This window comes from Bidens hawaiensis, unplaced genomic scaffold, assembly GCF_021521415.1.
Source record: "Bidens hawaiensis isolate Kalapana, Puna unplaced genomic scaffold, B.hawaiensis_p1.1 tig00000458_1, whole genome shotgun sequence".
Classification (NCBI taxonomy): domain Eukaryota; kingdom Viridiplantae; phylum Streptophyta; class Magnoliopsida; order Asterales; family Asteraceae; genus Bidens; species Bidens hawaiensis.
Genome location: NW_027491030.1, coordinates 1,652,514 through 1,674,078, shown reverse-complemented (window position 1 = coordinate 1,674,078; position 21,565 = coordinate 1,652,514). Strand labels below are relative to the sequence as shown.

General features: G+C 35.6%; 2 protein-coding genes across 2 annotated transcripts; one reads left to right on the top strand and one right to left on the bottom strand.

Annotated features, from left to right (window-relative positions):
• Positions 1-6,349: 6,349 nt before the first annotated feature.
• Positions 6,350-11,971, bottom strand: LOC143626301 (uncharacterized). The gene is made up of 6 exons (XM_077096440.1): positions 11,822-11,971; positions 11,697-11,750; positions 7,767-7,840; positions 6,834-6,951; positions 6,688-6,746; positions 6,350-6,592 (listed from the first exon to the last, which is right to left on the bottom strand). Exons 1-6 carry the CDS (start codon positions 11,933-11,935, stop codon positions 6,514-6,516), a joined length of 498 nt encoding a protein of 165 aa, XP_076952555.1. The 5' UTR covers positions 11,936-11,971; the 3' UTR covers positions 6,350-6,513.
• Positions 11,972-15,951: 3,980 nt separating this feature from the next.
• Positions 15,952-21,280, top strand: LOC143627829 (splicing factor SF3a60 homolog). Its single transcript, XM_077097554.1, has 13 exons — positions 15,952-16,240; positions 17,517-17,630; positions 17,708-17,812; positions 17,979-18,157; positions 18,394-18,490; positions 19,325-19,492; positions 19,596-19,667; positions 19,741-19,890; positions 19,973-20,050; positions 20,137-20,262; positions 20,340-20,486; positions 20,586-20,754; positions 21,001-21,280. Exons 1-12 carry the CDS (start codon positions 16,067-16,069, stop codon positions 20,730-20,732), a joined length of 1,557 nt encoding a protein of 518 aa, XP_076953669.1. The 5' UTR covers positions 15,952-16,066; the 3' UTR covers positions 20,733-20,754; positions 21,001-21,280.
• The last annotated feature ends 285 nt before the right edge of the window (positions 21,281-21,565 follow it).

Below are 21,565 nucleotides of genomic sequence, written 5' to 3'. Positions count from 1 at the left end.
CGAAAAAACTAAAACCATATGTTGTTGGTGCACGATTACCACCTTTTATATTTCATAGAAACATCCAAACGATTTACAATGAAGTGGCAGGTAAGCGGACAACAAGCTGCTCCGCAACCCCCTTTTGGATAGCAAACCCAATCCGACTAAAAACAAAATTTTGATTCTTATGGGCTGATACGTTACTATACACAACTTTCTGAACCCTATTCAAAAGGTCCACGGCATCCGGAGCTAAGAAACCAAAAGTGTCAAAGGCGAAGGGGATAAACACGTGTTGATTCTCCAAACAAGCTCTCTCGTGTTTAGCAACTTTGCCCGATGCCGCCTTCAATGCTTCCTGGCCTGCTACAAATCCAGTTTCCCTAATCCCAACAAGAGAGGACACTCCTGTGAGGTCGACACAAGCGTGTTTTCCCCCTACCCACCCAAAAACAAGTATATCGGCCGGTCGTAATGTAGATCTTCCTTCTTGAGGATCCGTAAGAAAGTTTACGGGGGCTTCCTTTTTAGCCGAAATTCCGGCTCGTTTAAGAACATCGCATAGAACATCCCTCACCAAATCATGCATGTACTTAACAGCCATTTGCAGTGAACCGTATGCTCGCCAAATGAATCCAAACAAACCTTACGGCAAACAGGGCACGGCTCATCTACCGGAAACAAAGGGATCATTAACCGATACTTCAGGATGGCCCGGTACTCCAAAGCCGACATATGTTGGCCTAATCCTTCAATAGGGAGAACACTTAAGAAATCTTGAGCCCGAGGAGCCCGAAGACACTCAAACACCGCTTTCTGACGAGGGGATAAATCAAACTTCATTTCCAAACTCTTGATGATTCCACTATAAAGGGCACTCGCCAAAGCATGTTGGGCTTTAGGGGGGGCGGTGTATTTATTAGAGAAACCGCTAATGTCAAAATCGGGAAGTGAAATGTGCAACCGATCTATCGCACTCCCATAATCGGAGTCAAGCCCATCAATACCACAACCTCGAAGAATGTGGTCTTGTAATTCCCAAGATTGCGCCCTCGAGGCCACAAACGCATAAGTAGAAACGTCTGAAGCTGAACATAAACCCAAACTTCCAAAACGAGTCGGGAGTGATGTCAACCTCCATTGAAAATCTCCAAAGAAGGGACCACCACAAACCACGATGTCCTCAATCACCCCCCGAAGACCATTGTCAAACACAGAAACTGCTTCCCCTACATACATAGGTTGGCATGTTCTGAGACCAAACCAAATTAACCGAACTCTTAATTTTTTTTTAATATTTTCAAGCTCTTTATCCTCTATTTCATATATTATGTATTAATTGTTTAATACTATCATTTTCATGTATTTATATCTTCATTTTCATGTATTAATATTTCAATTGCATATATTTATACCTTCATTATATATATTTAAGCATTCATTTCAAGTATTTTTAAGCAAAATTTAATATTGGTTATTAATCGAAATTAACCAAACCGAATCGTACACACTCCTAATAGGAATCATACTTATTTTTATTTGATCCAAATACGAAGTATATATACGTGCAATGGTGGATGGTATCTAATTTAGTATTGCTTAATAAACTATAAAATATATTTTCAATGTTATTATGGTTTTGAGATTCTTTCATAATCTTGGTAGTAGGTGGATGCATAGAAAATTTCAAAATCCAATGGTGAGGGTAGGTGTGGGATTAGAAAACAGCCACCAACCACCACAATTAATTAATTAAATCATTTACTAAATAATAATGATTAAACTTTAATAACACACGGATCACTGACACACCCGCTCATTTCTATTTTCAAGTATCGGAAATCATCTTTAGGAGAAAACCCATCATAATTGAGAAAACCTCGTGGCTCACCCTAAACCATTCTTTTATTTTTATATTTCTTTTCATTCGTGAAAATTGAACTCAAAAGACTTCCCATTTTTAAACTGAAATTTTTGGACGTCTCACAACAATTTGAGCTATGAATCATTAGCAAATAATAATGATTAAATGGTACTTTTAATCATATTCTGTTAGTCAAATTTAAATTATTCAAAATCAAACAAAAGGAGAAAAAAAAGTAATATACTAATATTCAGTCCACAAGACCAATTTGGATTCCATATTGCATTAATAGTTTATTATTGCCATCTTAATTAACTATAAATGCATGATTTGGTGTTAATCACGTTTTAAATACATATACATCTTACCAAAGTGTCTTAGGTATAACAATATCAAGATACCAAGTAAAAATTTGTCTTTCTAAAGGCTGAAGGTAAAGTCTCATCGTTCTCAAATTATATGTAAGAATTTAGAGGTACGATTTAGACTTTTTGTTAAAAAAAATACATATATACAAATACATTTTTTCTACCAATCATTTAAGTAACCATTTAATTTAATTATATAAAACTATAAACTGATGAATGTTTTAATCACGCTTAGTTGGTGACTACTTGGTTCAAATCAAACACCAAAACTTTTCACCAATCCATTTTAGCCATGTTTAGAGGCCTAAACATCCACTCTAGTGCTTTTAACTAAAAAAGTATTCTGAATGGGTCTAATCACACTTGGTTCAAATCATATATCAAAGTTATATACAGATCCATTTTTAGCCATGTTTAGAGGCAGTTTTAAAAAATAAAATTATACCAATTAACAAAAATCCCATCACCTTTTTAGCTTTTCTCTCTCTTAATATTTGTTTTCTTTTAGACAACACTAAAGAAACTTGTACATATTACTTTCTGAGAGTTGATAGTCGGTAAAACTAGGGTGTTTGCAGTTTAGTTCGGTTCGGTTAGACCAATTTTTTTTTGCCAAACTGCCATCTTTGGTTACAAAAAATGACAAAATCAAATTTGTCAGGTTGAGTTGGCCGTTTGGATCATATGGTTTCAGACCAGACCAAGCATTAAAACAAACAAACAAACCATGAATCAAGGTAGAGTTGATCAAAAAAACCGGTTCCTGGAACTGAACCGGTGGACCCGAACCGGAACCGAACCGGTTCCTACCCGTTTTTGGTAGGAACCGGATCCTATCTGATTCAACCCGATGATCCGTGACCGGTTCTTGCGTTTCTGAGTGGGGGCGGGTAGGAACCGGAACCGAACCGGAACCGGTTAGGAACCGGTTCTAGCCGTTGGATCGATTAAGCCGTTGGAAATCGTTTTTTTGGCCGTTTTTTGACCGTTGGGGTCAAAAATAGCCGTTTTTTGGCTCCCCCAAGCACCCCACTACTAGTATAAATAGGTATTTGGTGTCATGGGTTCATCACAACACTCAAAACGCAAACCCGAACGCAAAAAAATACAAAAAAACGCTATTACAACGTTTTGAGTTCTCTAATCTCTTGTTTTCTCTTCTTCTATATTCATATTTGTTGTTATGGCTGCCTCACAATCATCGGTTGGTCAAGGTTCCAACGCCGAACCAAGTTTCGTTCGTATTGTACCTCATAATCGTAATCAAGAGATTTGGTGCAATTGGGATTTGGTTGAATTGAGTGACCATTCATCGAAGGCTCGGTGAAAGTTTTGTGGGGTTTATTTAAACCCACTTTCGAATTCAAATTTGAAGAAACACATCGAAAAACCGTATTGCAAGGCGTTGAAAAAGAACGTCGATTCGCAACAAACGCAAATGGATAGTGAAGGCGGAATATTTACATACCAAATTGATCGAGTTCAAGGTCGTATTGCGAAGTTTGTGATTCAAGAAGCTTTGCCGTTTAGCCACTTCGACAACCCTCGCTTAACCGCCATGATTCGAGATACGCTTCAACCACAATACACTCACGTAAGTCGTCATACTCTTAAACGTTATTGTTTAAAATTGTGGAAGAAGGCCAAAGAGGTACTAATTGCATATTTTGAAAATATAAATACGGGAATAAACTTAACTAGTGATGTTTGGTCGGCTCCACATGGTCTACCCGAATCTTATCTTTGTGTCACCGCTCATTGGGTAGACCCGTCATCGTGGGAAATGATGAAACGCACCATTGCTTTCGAACTCTTTGAGTATCCACATACGGGAGATAATTTGTTTGAAATTTTAGATTATGTTATAAAAACTTATAAACTAGAAAATAAAATATTTTCAATGGCATTTGATAACGCGTCGAATAATACATCGGCGGTTGATAAATTAAAATTAAAATATACGCCGATTTGCAATGGTGTATTTTTTCACTCAAGGCGTGTTGCACATATCATTAATTTAATCGTGCAAGACGGACTTGCTTCGGATGAGGTTACATCGGTTATAAACGATTTTAGACTAATGCTACATGAAGTTTTTAAGAAAAGTAAAAAAAGACAAATGGATTATAGAAAATTTTGTAAAGATACGGGAAGAAAAGCTTTGGGAGCTAATTGGGATGTACCTCATCGATGGAATTCCACTTGCACAATGTTTCAAAGTGCTTTGGAACAAAGAGAAACTTTACAAATGTTTCATTCTAGTCTTGCCGAGAATGATTTGGCAATCCCCTTTTCAAATGAGAAATGGGAAATTATCAACGACTTATCGACTTTTCTTGAAGTTTTTAAAACATCAACTACGAAACTATCGGGAACGTATTATCCGACAAATCCCTTGGTTCTTTCGGAGTTATTTTTAATGGTTAACAATCTTAAAGAATTTGAAAATAAAAGTCCAATGTTTTCAAACATCATATTACCAATGAAGTTTAAATTAAAAAAATACTTTCTTGAATTACCACCGGTTTTTACTTGCGCCGCCGCTTTAAACCCAATGTTAAATGTTACGGGGGTTGAATGTGTGATAGACGAAATTTTTTCAGCCTTAGATATGCATGAAATTGACCCAAACTTTTCAACAGAGGCAAAAAATTATTTTAACTTGAATTTTAAATTTATGTATGACTTTTATTTAAATAAATATGGGTCAAACATACACATGCCTATGCCGGGGGGGTCTTCATCAAGTTCAAGTGCTACTAGAGTACGAGATCCCATTATTAGCCTTATGAACACCGTTCGCAACGTAACGGCTAAAAAACAAAGGGGTAACACCCCTTCAAGCGAACTAGGAAGGTATAGTGCAAATGATTACTCTACCGGTTTATCCGAAGAGGAATATGGCACTTTTGATGTTTTGGCTTGGTGGAAGGTAAAGGAAACCGAGTTTCCGATTCTTGCCACCATGGCCCGTGATTTACTAACCGTCCAAGCTTCTACGGTATCTTCGGAATCCGTTTTTTCTCTTAGTGGCAGAGTAATATCGGTGAGAAGAACAAGACTAAATTCGGAGTCGGTGGAGATGTGCATTTGCTTAAAGGATCACTTGGACTCAATCGATCGTATTCAACACGTAACCACTCTCGAAGATGAAACACCACTTGATGTTCGAGTGCACGACGAACAAGAAGGCATTTCTACAAGTAATTCCGAGGAAGAAGTCGCCGCTCAATAATTACGACGAACAAGAAGGCTTTTCTAGAAATAATATGTCACAACTTTATATTTATAAGTTTAATGTTTTGTTAGTTTGTTTTTGAAGATTTTAAAACATGTAACCTTTTTTTTTTTTGAACTTTTTAAAGTAAATAAAATGAATTTTATGTTTATTTTTCATGCTATACAAATACGAATCGTAGTTTAGAATCCAAATCGCAAACGAAAAACGAAAAACGAAAAAAAAATAAAATTTTACACTGTAACCGGTTGGAACTGGTAAGAACCGGTTAGATAGGTTAGGGGTCCGAGGGTGGGAGAACCGGTTCGAGCCTGGAACCGGTTTAAAAGGGGGTTTTGAATATAGGAACCGGTTCCGGTTCCGGTTCCTAGTCCCAAACCGTTTTGAACATCCCTAAATCAAGCCATTTAGATCTTAACCCGACAAACTTGCTTTAATTTGGACAGAAGTTCGCTCGGTTTCCCGTTAAAGAATTTATATTTCTTGTAAATTTGAACTATTTATGACAAACAACTTACCCACCTTTCATTATAGAATTGGGATCCACTTCACTTTTCCAAAACATGGAAATAGACATCTCACCATCACACTCACACCCAACATTTTTCAAACACAACACATACAAAAGTCTAACTTGGTATGCTGACAGTTTGTACTTATCAGGTTAAAGGTTCAAATCTCATGATGGACAAACGTGTAGGATTGTCGGTGTAGTGTCAGCCATTCTTAAAAATCTAGATTTTGACGTTGATTATCTGATTACCTCAAATTCAAACGACAAAAACATACCTAGAATGTATATAGAAGAACCCATATATAACTCGTTCTCTGTTTATAAACAAATAAAATCCATATCATTTTCAAAATGCACATCCAGACGCCACTAATTTGAAACTTATCACCAAACTCACCAAAAAGATTACAAAAAAGTTGAATGAAAAGCGATTATGACAACAACACACTTACAAACACTAATAACAAAACCTAGTGGCATCAAAACTTTAAAAAAAAGTAGTTGAAAACCAGAATCGTGACTCACCGAGTCTCTTTGAATCCCTTAACTATATCTCGGTATCAAATAAACGGATAGTCACTTTTGACACGATTGAACGAGCAAAAGGTATGTAGCTTAAACTGTACCTGAAATAGATTCCAAACATGTTACATTTTCATACAAAAGAATCAACATTTATGTCATCAGGGTGAAGATCTAGCATTGAAGTTGACAAGCTTACCAGATAAGTGCACCTATCTCACATAGTATCGCGATAATAGTTAATAACTTACTGTGAATCTGCAACCGAATGCAAGAAAAGGTTATATCATAAGTTTATAATCTAACCGATTGACTGCTAATAATAAAAAGGTTGGTGTTTCTTACCCAAAGAGCACAGATGAGGGCTAGAACAACAAACCCAATATAAATACATGTGGCATATAAACGAACTGGGTCAAACATCATTCGTAGTTGTCGTGTAGGTCCCATGAGGAAAGTTGTGCTGTGAAACAACAAAAAGAAAAAAGTACGGGAAAATCAAATATATTCAAGATCACTTTTTTGGCAATTTTTTAAGACCAAGTCACAATTTCTAGGGGTATCAATGCTTGACACGACTTGAAATACTACACAGATATGATAGCAATCACATATTTGGTTGACATGTCAAAGACGTTTACTAATCATGTCGTGTTCAGATTGATCTGTTTAACCCATTTAATTAAAAGAGTTGTGCTCGGGCTGACGTGTTTACCTTGTTTACTTTAACAAGCTGTTTTTGGGTTGACATGGTTAAACCGTTTACCTTACGACCCGTTTAACACATTTATTATATAACCTGCCAACCCGTTTACATTTGGCTCATTAAGATAATGGGTTAAACAATTTGTGTGTAAGTTACATGAAATTAAGTCTGCCTGGCACAAATATATGTACGGGTCGTGTTCAGGTTCAACTATTCAATCCAAAACGATTGACACCCTATTATTTTCCATATTTCATGACTTCAAATTCTTGATGCCTTTTACCTAATCAACCAGATACTTAAATCAGCAGTTAAAACTTAAAAACGCACGTGTTTTTAAAAAGAATGCAGTTTTAATATTAATATGAATATAAGAAAACATGTCTTTAGGTGGGGTCATAAACTCAATTTATGACCATCAATTTGCACAATCTAATAATTCAAATTTAAACCGACGCATGTTCAGTTAAACTGTACACGCATTTAATTTCTTCCAATTTCAGAGCATCGAACTGGAAACGCAGGCCTAAAAGATAGCTTAAATGCTACTGAACTAACAAACTAAATCACACCTTCCAACAGCCAAGAGATTGCCAAAGGTAAACAATACAGCAAACTTAATTGGTATGGCAAACACAATCGTCGACTGCAAAACAACCGTTCATAAACATCATGTTAAATCTTAAAAGTGATATGATGTTTCGAAAGCATAGTTTCTAAACAGTTTCTGATACTTGCAGATAAAAAGTGAGGAGATATACCTTTTATGTTCTCCAAGTACAGTTTATATTTATATAGCCCTAATTTGATTTGCGATAAATACTTAATCATTTGGTTTATTTAGAATTTCATGCAGAATTAAAGCTAAACTATACTGTATAGTAAAAACCATTATCGGTGACGGTGCAAAGATCCTATTGAGATACATCAGTTAATTTTTTAAAACTTGTTATCTTTTTTGTATCATAACCTATACGAGAGCCGATACTGTTTTGGACGATTAACATTACTTTTGTGTTTAGTGCCGCTATTGAATTGGTTTTTAAGATGTTAAATTTTGTTAGCATAAGCTATGCAAGTGCCAATATAGTTCTGAGCATTTACAGACGTTAATCTTTGTTATAATATTCGTGTTGTATTTCAAGCGAGTCATGATTTGATACCTCTAGAAAATGTGAAAAATTTGCCAAACATGCTAAAGAAATTTGAAAAGCGTGCCTTAGCATGGGCAGGCTTTTATCTATGCCTGGTCACGATTACTCATTCTCTCTACCACCCTGTTCTTGAGTTTTTTTAAAAGAGGGAAATGAAAGGAAAACTAAGGATAGTTAAAAAATGAGTGTTCTTGAGTTTTTTTTTAGGATGGAAAGGAAAGGAGTAGGAGGGATTAAATTGATGTTTTTTCCCAATAAATTATCCTCTCAAAAATGGGCTGATTACTAAGGATAAAAAACCAAATTACAATATTACCCACTAAGAACATAGTTAAGAACATCCAACTTAAGGGTAAAATTGTAAAAGTCCTTTTCTTTCCATCCAACTTAAGAACATAGTTATCCTTTCCTCTAATTTCCTTCCAACTCAAGAACACACCTAATTAAAAAAAATTTCCTTCCCTTCCCTTTCTTATCCTTCCCTTGGTTAAAAAACTCAAGAACAAGGCGGTACGTCTAAAGCGGTCAGTACGCTGATATTGCTTTCTTACATTTCGGTTGCGCTTGGATTCGTGATCTTTGCAGCTATAGTCCAACGAAAAGGTCTAAGGGCTCCATGGCTACCTGATGCCATGGACCATAGTCGCAATTTGCTGTTGGTGGGGATAATATTAGTGTTCGCCGTGACTAGCTTGGCGTATATGGACGCAATAAAGAATGACTCCCTTAGTCGATACTGGAACTGGTTTGACAGGTTGACCGAGGAAGCCGTTCTATATAGCGTCCATATAAGCAAAGCTAGTCGCAGCGAACACTAATATAATCCCCATCAATAGAAAATTGCAACGAAGGTCCATGGCATCTGGTAGTCATGGAGCCCTTGAACCTCTTCACTGGACTATGACTGTGCAGATCACGAATTCGAGCGCAACCAAAATGTAAGAAAGCAAGATCAGCGTACTAACCGCTGCAGACATGTAGAGTAATGACCAATCGTGACTAGGCATGGATAAAAGCCCGCCCATGCTAAGGCATGTTGTTCAAATTTCTTTAACATGTTTGGCAACTTTTTAAGACAAAGTTACATTTTCTAGGGACTAGGGGTACCAATTCATGACACGACTTGAAATACAACACGAATATGATAACAATCACGTTTTTAGTTGTCATGTCTAACACGTTTAATAAACATGTCGTGTTCAAGTTGATATTTTTAACCCATTTACTTTACGACCCGTTTCACACATTTATTACAAACTGCCAACCCTTTACAACTTGATTACCACCCATCAACACATTTACAACCCGCCAATGCGTTTGGCTCAATCACATAAATGGGTTAAACAACTTTTGTTTAATTTACACGAACTTAAGTCTGTCCGGCACAGATAAATATATCGGTCGTGTCCTTTGATTCGTTGGAGAGATAAACCGGTGGCACTTTCCATTGTACAAGCAAGGTTTAAATATTCAACCCGGCAAGATTGACACAATGACACCACATATTTTTTTTCAATATTTAATGACTTCAAAGTTCAAACTCTTTGATGCTTTTTACCTGATCAACCAGATTCCTAAATCAGTAGTTAATGCTTAAAAAACATGCTAAGCTCCGTGCAGAGTAAAAAAAAATGCAAAACATGTCCTTAGGTGGGGTCTTAAATTCAATTTATGACCATCAATTTGCATAATCTAAGAATTTAAATTTAAACCAATGCATGTTCAGTTAAACTGTACAAGTATTTAATTTCTTCCAATTTCAGAGCATCGAATTGGAAGCACAGGCCCAAAAGATACCTTAAATGCTACTGAACTAACAAACTGATGCGCACCTTCCAATAGCCAACAAGTTGCCGTAAACAATACAGCAAACTTAATCGGTATGGCAAAAACAACCGTTCATAAACATGATGTTACACCTTAAAATTGATATGATGTTATCAATATGCAATTAAATTCGGTTGCAAGTAGGGCTGTATACGAACCGAACAGCGAACTGTTCTGCAGAAAGTTCATTTATGTTCGCTTGTTTAATTAATGAGCAACCATGAACATCGAATTTCATTCAATTAACTAAATGAACGAAAATGGCAGAGGCCATGTTTGTTCAATTGCGTTCATGAACATTTGATAATGTGTTCGATTACGTTCGTTAATGTTTCTTTGTTTATGTTTGTTCATTAAAGGTTTTTAATATTTTTTAATGACTTTTCTAATCTTATCATATAAATTTAAGAAAAATATCATACATGACTATTATGTGACTAATTTATATGTAAATTAACACATGAATATGAATGTTAAAATAAGCCAACACAAACTTGGTAGCCAGACTGAACCGTTGACACACTGACCATTCTCGGTTAGCCAAATCATATTAAAGTTATAAGCATTGTCTGTGCTCATTTGTATTCGTTCATTTGTGTTCATAAACCGTTCACGAACAAGTTCATTTTCTCAGGGAACGAACACGAAATTTCATTTGGTTACGTGTTGGTGTACCACTCACTTGTCCAATAAAAACATAACGAACGAACATGAACAAGGCATTGTTCAATTGGGTTCGGTTACAGCCCTGGTTGCAAGTATTAATGAACACAGACATTGATTGCCAGATTTCAAAACCACAGTTTCTATATAGTTTCTGATACTAATACTTCAGAGCATAACTGTGAGGAATGATACCTTTAATGTTCTCCAAGTACAGTCTATGTAGCCTTTAGTGATCAATACTTGATCATTTTGTTTATTTTGAATTTCATACAGATCTAAAGCTAAATTATAAATACTATACACTAAAAACCATTGTCGGTGATAGTGCAAGGATCCTACTTGGCCACGTGTCAACCCCCTGGTAATACTAATGCCGCGTAATCAGCTTATTTTTCTTTCTTTTTTTTGTATCGTAACCTGTACAGGTGCCGATACTGTTGTTTTTTTGCGTTCAGTTCCGGTGGGTTTCATTTAGGTGCGTTCGGTGATAGTAGCATTTGCTTTTTTAAAGATATTAATCTTTTTTAGCACAAGCTTATACAAGTGCTGATACTCATTTCAGCGTTTACAGATTAATTTTTCGGATCTAGTTACGGTACTGTAACGAACCTAACTGAAACCCACTGAACGCGCTATTCATGTTTCGGATGTTTACTTTACCGTATTTGCTTTTTTAAAGATATTAATTTCTTTTAGCATAAACTATGCGAGTGCCGATACTGTTTTGAACATTTACATATTAATTAATATTTTTGATTTAATCGCGGTACCGTAATAAACCTAACCGATACCTACAGAATGCGCTTATGAATGATCTAACAATAATAATATTACAGTGAAAATGAAATCCAATACCAGAAGCATACAGACGAGTCCAGCTAACGAACAGGCACCGAAGGCGTATAATCTCTGAATCAAATCAATAATCAATAAAATTGTGCAATTATTTAGGGTTAATTATTTACAAACTATTATGATACCTGTGTGGAAGATAAATTGCATAGATCATCGGTTTCGTATAAAAGATTCTCTTGTAATTCTTCATCGTCTTCTGATTCTGCTGCTGCGAATATTGATTTTGCTTGCTTCCACATTTTGCAAACGAAAATGGTTGAATCGACTGCAAGTAGAAGTTATTGGTGGTGGAGTTGTAGGTTTTGAAAGTTGAGGGGGGTTGTGTGTAAGTTTTCGAAAAGGATATGGAATGTGTTATTGGTATCGTCGGGTTGGAATCGGTTTGTTAAAAACTTAAAAGCTTGAATGAAGTTGAGTTGACGAGTTTGTATTTATAAACTGGTTATGCCAATGTAGAAAGTAGAACCCGGTTGAGATAAAGGGAACGAGTTTGTATCGACTCATTCTTCTCGGTGTGATGAAGAACCTAGTGATTGAATGTTAAGATAAATCAAATACCAGAGTGAACATATAAATTATAAATAGATATGAAGGAACGATGGACGGTTTCTAGAAGAGACCCTTGCTCGAATCTTAGCAGTCTGTATAACTAAACCAACCATAAGGCCATGTATTATGGAGATCAATCAAATCATCTCCGCTATTCACAAACTTGTAAGATATTATTATTATTATTATTATTATTATTATTAGACATGTTAATAATATTGTAATAATGTGTCACGCCTCAATCTTAGGCCTATGCGTGTGACCTATAGTTGGTACAATTTTTGTAAATAAATCAGAGTTATGGTTTATTAGTAGAAATTTAGCATGAATATAAAAATAACACACACACACACACATATATATATACATACATATATTCAAAATACGGGATTATAAAAATACCCGTTAAAGTTTGCAAAAGATTTATTGTTCGTTAAACCACCTTTTACAAATATTTATCAAAAAGATTATCTGAGCAATCAGATCGTCTAATGGCTACTTAGTTCCCAAGCACCTATCATTCGTTACCTGCAAAACAGTTTAAAAATATGTCAGCAACACATGCTAGTGATTAAGCTGATGCAAAAATATTTTATTTACTTAATTACCCCTCGAGACATAACTTGGGTCTCGGGCCATCGTGGCTTAGGAATAATCAAGTTAAAAACAAAATCACAATTATAAACTTTAGCTCAACTCGAAACCGCTCAACAAACACCGCAACGTTCGAGATTACTTAGCTACCATTAGTATACACATGATTACCCTCTCTCGGACATAACTTAGGTCCGGCCCGTCATGGCGGAGACATAACCAGGTGTGGCGCGGCGTGCCCACTGTCTAACAACATATGTAAGGATCTAGACAAACGTACATGACAGTCTGAGCGCCAACGATTACTTTGTTCATAACGTTTTAGAGATACGTAATCTCATGTGATCAATTTAATTGACTCGACTAAACTTAGTTATAAAAGTTTGGGGCGTACTCATTTTTTTGCTTAATCAGCTTCGCTTCACCGATTGCTTTTGTCTTTCTTGTTATCTCGAACCTATAGTACGAGTATAACCATTTGTTATTACTAGATCAACGATCTAGCTTAAGACCTATAGTCTTTTTCGCATAATCTAACCTCGGTTATATTTTCTTTTCGAACCTTTAGTTCAAATCAATTTTATTTATTAAACATGGTCGAACCTTTAGTTCGACTATTTATCTTTCTAAACACTACGTTACTTTATTTTTTTATTTATTTAAGAAACTTAAATAATATTTTTATTAACAAAGAATTACTTTATTCATTTATACTTTTCTTTATTTATACTTTCGAGGTATCGAGAATACCCTCGACTAGGTCTAAACCCGTAATATAATATTTTATTTGGGCATAACCCCTACCTTAATTGGCTTATTAAACACCTAGCTTTCGACAACAATTCTGCATTTGCACGTTTATCAAGGCGACGTTCGGTGGTCGTCGGGACGTGCAGTACTTCAAGATAGAATGCCGGGTGGCACGAACTTCGAGGTATCGTCGGTGTTGGGCATGGTTTACGTGGTAACGGTAGTCGGGTCGAGAGCACGGAAAACGAGGTAGAGAGAGTGAGGATGGAATGATGAAATGAGAGGGCTTGAAGCCCTATTTATAAAGTTAATCAGCCGACCCATCGTGTATCGCGATGGATCATCGGCCATTTTATTGTTTTTATTATATACTTCATCGCGATACGCGATGGAGCTTTTGGACGTCTATCGCATATCGTGTTGCCGCCGCTCTGCCCCATCATCTTATAACTTTACCACGTGGCGTGACACACGTCACAACTTGTCAGACCACGTCATCGCGATACGCGATGACGTAGTGCCTTTGGTTGATCAAGTATCGCGACACCGCCCATTTTGGGGTTATGTGACAAACGTCGCGATGGGCTGTGTTCTGATCCATCGCGTACTGCGATGGGTCAAGAAACTCAGATTTTTCATTTTTGGTCTTTTAACTTTGGATGTATTGCAATTTTTTATCGAAGTTTTCGAGATGTTACATAATGGCTTAATTTTATTGTTTTGGTTTGAGGTTGAGTTATATGAAGATAAGGATGATGTGATGAACAGAATTGAATATGCTACAGGGTTTGATGTTTATAGCAGGTTCTATGATCGATTGAAAGAGGTGGGTGTGTTTCGGTTTATGGTTGGTTCTACGTTGTAAATGAGCCTAGCCTGAGCTTAACTTTGCGTGAATTTATATTTTTAATTTACTACGAAGCCAGGAATGTAGACAATGCTAATCACATAAAGTGTTTGTTTTTTAATTAAAAAAGGCTATAGCAATACCATAAAGTATAATACAAAAATATATAATATATAAGGAGAATGAAATGTTAGTTTTTATGGTGTCATTTTATAAAAATATATTAAAAAGCATGAGGGAATGTGTTTTAAAAATAAAATTAAAAGAAATAACGGTAAAGATGGGGGTCACAAGTGTAAAAGTATTTTTTACCTAATCAAAAGTTGGGTATAGATGGGTGGTAAAATTATAAGAATTATTTAATTTTATGGATCTCGAGTAGTTCATGAGCGGCTTGGCTTGTTTGCATTCCTAGTTAGTTTATAATCTTCCAGTTGGTGGATGTTAGTTAATTTCTTAAATATATATTTTTTTTTTTGCAGATTCGGGCATGCAGCATCCATCAGCACTAGTTCTTGACACCACCATTGAACACGAGCAATTACTTGAAGCAGAAACACAAATTGAGCTCAGTGGAGAGGTTAATTAGTTAATGTATAAAGCAGTGAATATGCTGGTCTTGCTTTCTTACATTCCGAGCGCAACCGAAATGTAAGAAAGCAAGACCATGCGTACTGACCGCTTTAAACATATATAGAAAATGGCCAATTGTTACCAAACATAGATAAACACATGCCCATGCTAAGGCACATTTTTCAAAATTTCTTTAACATGCTTCGCAATTTTTTTAATACAAAGTCACATTTTCTAGAGGTATCAATTCATGGCCGACTTGAAATACAACACGAATATGATGACAATCACAGTTTTGGTTGTCATGTCTAACACATGTAATAAAAATGTTGTGTTTAGGTCATATGCTTAACCCGTTTCACACATTTGTTACAATCCACCAATCTGTTTGGCTCATTCACATAAATGGGTGAAACATTTTGTGGAGTTCGAGTGTGAGATATGTGGAAGCTATAGTTATCGGGGACGAAGAGCGTTTGAGTTACATTTCAAGGAGTTTCGACATCAGAATGGCATGCATCGACTTGTTATTCCAAACACCAAAAGCTTTCATGAATAAGCATGTCCCATCAGTATATTCAAAATAATATATAACTTTATATATTAAAAGTTATAAGAAAAACAAATATAAGCGGAATTAGTTATATTAATATAATATTAAAGGAAAACAAACAATATGTTAACACGTCTTTAACTATGTGTTTTACATGCTACCACGTTGTAGATCATGTCTTTGGATACCTAACTCATTTTTGATGACGTGTCAGGAAGTCTAACGCATTGTTAAAGATAAGTTAAAGGTGAATATTTTTGAAATTATAAAATTTATTTAAAGAATAAAAGTGGAATCTCTTTTCGAACGAAACCCATTTTGAGAATTTTAACTTTTTCTTATAACATAAACAGAAGAATTGAACTATAAAAAAAAATACACTGTCGGGTCAAATCACGCCCAATTAAAACTCAATTACAAACCCAATCTTCACTCCAATTCTAAAACCCCCATGTTATCGAAAACCCTAGATTCATTTCAATTCAATCAGACTGAAATTAAGCCATGTCTTCAACGCTATTAGAGCTCACTCGAGCGTCTCACGAAGACGTCGAGCGGCTCAAGCGACTCATCGTCAAGGACCTGCAGAACGAACCGGCCACGAACAAGGACCGTCTGGCTCAGAGTCACCGTGTGCGCCATATGATCGACCAAATCACAGCCACTACTCATAAGCTGGTAATCATTTGTTTCTGTTACCAGATTTGATTGTTATGCATGCAATAGGTTATCAGTTTGATAGGACATTAGTGTAATTTGTAGGTTTAGTTTGAGATTCAACGGGTTTATTGTATTCTAGGGTAAATTAGGGCTGTAAACAAGTCGAGTGGGCGTGAGTTCGAGCTTGACTTCAAAGGCGGCTCGGCTCGGCTCGAGTATGAGCGCGAAGCTAAACGAGCTTAAAATCGAGCCACAAGCCGAGCTAGCTGGCTCAGGCTGTTTGAAAATAAATTTTTTAGCTGGATTTATTTGAGCTTTTATTGAGAGAGCTACAAGTTGAGCTAGGAGCCGTGAGTTTTTTGAACAGCACTAGGGCAAATTAGTCGAATTAACTAGAAAATTGGCAGTTGGTTAATAGAACACGAATTAAACACCGAGAATATTCGGCACAATTCACCAATTCTATTAATCAAGAAATTAACTTAACACTCGATTACAATTAGTGAGATTGATCCATTAGCTCGAACCGGCCTCACTTTCCCGACTCATAAATCGAGTTTGGGAATTATCGCCAACAAGGATTGTAAACGAACCAAACCGAACAAGGCTTTGTTCATGTTCGTGTTGGTTCACTAAGGAAATGAACTTGTCTGTAAACGTTTAATGAAAGCGAACAAACGAACACAAACGATGTTTTATTTGATGAGGCTAATCGAGAATGAGTGTCAACGTTTTGGTCCGTTAGAAGTTTGTGTAATTGTATTAATATTTCTGCTTAAATCTATGTGATAAGATTAGAGAAGTAACTAAAAAGTATTAAAAACCTTTAACGAGCAACCAACAACAAACACATTATTGAACGTTCATGAACACGATTGAACGAGCATGGCCTATGTTTGTGTTCATTCATTTAGTTAATTGAACAAAAATTCTTGTTTCAGCTATTTAACGAACTTCCTGCTGAACACTTCACTAACAGTTCGTCAAATGTTTGGTCCGTTTACGCAAACGAGCCAATCCCAATCTTGGCTCGTTTAGATTTATATTTCTACAGCTCGAGCTCGGCCTGTGAGTAGTTTATCAAGCTCTGCTTGTTTATTATATATTAAAAAAGATTTTATAAATAAAAATCTCGTTTAGGCTCGCGAGATCGAGCTCGATATGTGAAGCTCGGGTCGCTTTTAGTTTTTAACGAGTCGATCTCTGGTTGCTCATGAGCGGCTCGGCTTGTTTACACCCCTAGAATTAGTTAGGGTTTTATCAATAGTGCTTTTGTTTGATGTGTTACTGTTAGGTTGAAATATATGAAGATAAAGATAATGCGAGGAAGGATGAAATTGCAGCCCTTGGTGGACAAACTGCAACAGGGACTAATGTTTTCAGTGCATTCTATGACAGATTGAAAGAGGTGAGATTTTCATTTATGGTTGGTTCTTGTTCTGTAATGTTGTTATTGCATAATCTTAATACATTGTGTTTATACAGACTCGGGAGTATCATAGGCGGCATCCATCAGCACGAGTTCTCGACACCACTGATGAGTTTGAGCAATTACTTGAAGAAGAACCACAAATTGAGTTCAGTGGAGAGGTTAGTCAGTCACTCACTCAATCTATATTTATAATTGTTTATATGTAATCTCTCTTTACTTGCTTTCTAATACATGCTCAAAACTGCATGATACCTGTTTTGGTTATTAATTTTATCTTTACTGTTGCATTATAAACAAGAGTTTTTTTTTGTTGGTTGTTTGCAGGAAGCATATGGGCGGTATTTAGATTTGCATGAATTGTACAATGTTTACATCAATTCTAAGTTTGGCAAACCAACTGATAAGAAACCTGGCAAACAAAGTGATAAGCAAATTGATTACACTGCTTATCTTGAAGTGTTTTCACAACCACACCTTATTCCTCGAAGACTGAAAATCACCGGGTAATAATTAATTCTGACTATTCTTGTATTTGCATTTATATGTATTATCTTTATCTAAGCTTACCATGTATTCTTTATCCTCATCGGAGCTCTATGTGTATTCATCATCTTACATGCTACACATAACCTGAGTTGTTCTATACTCTGTTTAATGATTTTTTAAAGATTAAAGGCTTAACTTATAAACTTGTTAGTGTTTATAAACGTTTATTCCTGACTTTATTTTGTTTTTCCAGGCAGTACAAAGACTATTTGAGCAAAATGACAGAATATCTAGTGTATTTTCTTGAGCGCACAGAGCCCCTGCAAGATCTTGATAGATTATTCTCAAAGGTACTTGCATGTAACTCTTTTGTGTCTTCTTTTCATCTCTTTATTTTTTAATATTTTGAATATGGAGCCAGCCCTTAAAGGTATTTTTTGATTGGTCAATATCTGAAAGTTGCTATTCAGCTCTGCTTTTTTAAGTGTTTTTTAGCATTACATTTAAGATACTATGTCTTATAGAACATTCAGTATTAGCTTTATTGAAATTTAATTTTGAAAAACAAGTTTGAGTAATTTGTCATCAGTTTACCCACTTACTTTCTGAACGGGTTAATTTGGGTTTGTTTGCTCAAAATTATAAGATTTTTAGCCAAAAAGGAATGGGTCTAGTGGGCCAAATAAGCTGAAGTTATCCCAAAGTATTATTTTTAATGCATACAACCTTTTAATTGTTTCTATTCAAAGATTTAGCTTACAGTTGTATTAATATTTAAGTATTGTTTTTGTAATCAATATTATGATTATTATCATGTTAGTATGTACAAGATAACTAAAAATGAAACAAATGTATGCAGCTCAAGCCAAACCCACCTGACTCAACCCACCTAATAATGACATGTTTCAACCCAATCCCATTATAACCTGTGACATGTTTCAACCCAATCCCATTATAACCTGATCTAAATGCAATTTAGAGAAATAGGAGTCCTTGAACAATTTTGGTCTCATCAATCACTTTTAACCTTTATAGGGGGCTAATAAAAACAGTAAGATATCGAGTTTATTATTTGTTTTTTAATGGAGTTATGTATATCTAATAATAAGTGAGAACAGAAAAATGCAGAAACTTTTTTTTAAAATTGTTCACGATCCGCATCTGATTTATTGTTTTGAAAACAGGTGACTGCAGAGTTTGAAGAGCAATGGGCTGATGGCAAAATAGATGGATGGAAGGACGAGCCTCAAGAAAATGGACACGCATCTGAACAAAAAGCTCCAATTGTTCTAGATAACTATGATACAGTTGACGAACTGGTCGCTGCAGTTAGTCCTGAAATGTTGAAGGAAGTAAGAGCACAGTTAATTTTCTTTAACCATTTGTTAAAGTGGTTATAAAGATGTGTCTACGCCTTTGTAACGTCAACTAATTTACCATCTTCTGGCATTGTAGGCATTGGGTGCACTGGGCTTGAAAACAGGAGGTACTGTCCAACAACGTGCAGAAAGGCTTTTCCTTACAAAGGTATATATTTTTCTCTTTTATATTACTGTCACGTGTTTGAACCAAATCTTATATATTTGTTTTACCCATGCAGCACACTCCCCTTGAGAAGTTGGACAAAAAACATTTTGCAAAAGGTGCACGAAGGCCTGAACAGAATGGTGCTAAACATCAAGATGATGAGTTAAAACAGATTGCCCTCATGGAGGTCAAGATAGAGAAGCTTTGTGAGATTTTGTCGGAGGTAAATTTGTCAAAAAAGATTTTCTATATATTTTTTTCGTGAATCTTTTAGGGTGAAAGTGACCCTATGTTTTTTTGTGCAGAAAATAATGCGAACAAAAGAAAATGTTGAGAAGAAACAAGCTCAGATATTCGAGGAAATAGACGCTGAAAGGGAAGATGTAAGTCTGGGTTTAATCATTTATATGTGATAATGTTACAAAACATACTAAAATATACATTATTAATTAATATTTTTTACTTTTAGGAGGAAGTACCTGATATCGAGAGTGATGATGAAGACCAGCAAATATATAATCCTTTGAAGTTGCCAATGGGTTGGGATGGAAAGCCTATACCATACTGGCTCTATAAGCTTCACGGTCTTGGTCAGGTAATGTATATTTATTAATGGTAACATGTTTTTTTAATAATTTTTTATAGTTATTCACGTGAATTATTATTTTTCAGGAGTTCAAATGTGAGATATGTGGAAACTACAGTTACTGGGGACGAAGAGCTTACGAGCGCCATTTCAAGGAGTTTCGGCATCAGTATGGTATGCGTCGCCTTGGCATTCCAAATACCAAAAACTTCAATGAAATTACATCAATTGAGGTAATAATGTCTTGTTTATAACTTCTTAATAATACTATTTTCATTTGTGGTGTTACATATTTTAGTTATTGATGTTATAATTATGTTAACTACTCGCAGGAAGCACAACAACTATGGGAGAGAATTAAAGAGAAGCAAGGGGTGAACAAGTGGCGTCCGGATTTGGAGGAAGAGTATGAAGACCGAGAGGGTAATATTTACAACAAAAAGACGTACACTGATCTTCAACGCCAAGGCTTGATATGATAGATGCTGCCGTTTACTGCAAGTAAGGTTTATCATTTGAATACATTAAACGTAATGACTTCATTATGTTGAAAATAATTAGATTATGATTGAAGTAATACACTGACTATAAAACATTTAAGTTTTTGACTGAGTGTTTTGGGTCAACACAATCTGAGCAGTACCAGAACCTACTACTGTGTTGACTTGCTGACCAATTAATCATATTCGACTCACCAATTATAATGTGTTAATGGTAATATGGTATGTTGATTTTGTTTGCTGGCAGGGGCTTTCTGCGTGGAATTTCAATTTTAATGTGCGGCTGTAATCACAAGCAGGAAGCAAGTTATTTTTGGTTGATATCGTTGATCTACTTACGGCTTTGTACTTGGTTGTACTAGTATTGTAATGTTCAGGGCATCGATGCAAATTAGTCGGTTGGCTTTGTTAAGTGCTTACATTCATTTTCGGTAACCTATCGCTACAAAACAATCTATTATCCGAGTTTTTTTTATGGATCCACTATCCTGAATGAAACTTTTTTTCTGTGGGGCTAACTTTGTAAATGTGGTCTGTTTTAAATAGGTGTATATCTGCTAACTTGTCAAAACAAGTTGATTTATACTCGGTTTGGTCATTTTTTGAAGCATAACTTTAGTTGGCTAAAAACACATGCTCTACTCAAGTGGGCTCAAACTGAAACAGGCTGTTTAGAAAATAAAAAACTTCACATTTTGCAACCTAAGTATTTTTTAAAGTGTATTATCAAAGTTCAGTTGTTTTGTTCTGTTTTGTTTTTTTTTAAAGTTACTCGACTTTGATCAAATGAAGTCTTATGTAACTTTTTATAA

What these genes read in the sequence shown, in the direction of transcription:
- LOC143627829 (XM_077097554.1), top strand. Translation starts at nt 16,067, where the DNA reads ATGTCTTCAACGCTATTAGAGCTCACTCGAGCGTCTCACGAAGACGTC. An exon ending in AAATTGAGTTCAGTGGAGAG is followed by an intron (nt 17,813 to 17,978) that starts GTTAGTCAGTCA and finishes GGTTGTTTGCAG; the next exon opens with GAAGCATATGGGCGGTATTT. An exon ending in ATGAAATTACATCAATTGAG is followed by an intron (nt 20,487 to 20,585) that starts GTAATAATGTCT and finishes AACTACTCGCAG; the next exon opens with GAAGCACAACAACTATGGGA.
- LOC143626301 (XM_077096440.1), bottom strand. Translation starts at nt 11,935, where the DNA reads ATGTGGAAGCAAGCAAAATCAATATTCGCAGCAGCAGAATCAGAAGAC. An exon ending in GACTCGTCTGTATGCTTCTG is followed by an intron (nt 7,841 to 11,696) that starts GTATTGGATTTC and finishes GTTGTTTTGCAG; the next exon opens with TCGACGATTGTGTTTGCCAT. An exon ending in AATCTCTTGGCTGTTGGAAG is followed by an intron (nt 6,952 to 7,766) that starts GTGTGATTTAGT and finishes GTTGTTTCACAG; the next exon opens with CACAACTTTCCTCATGGGAC.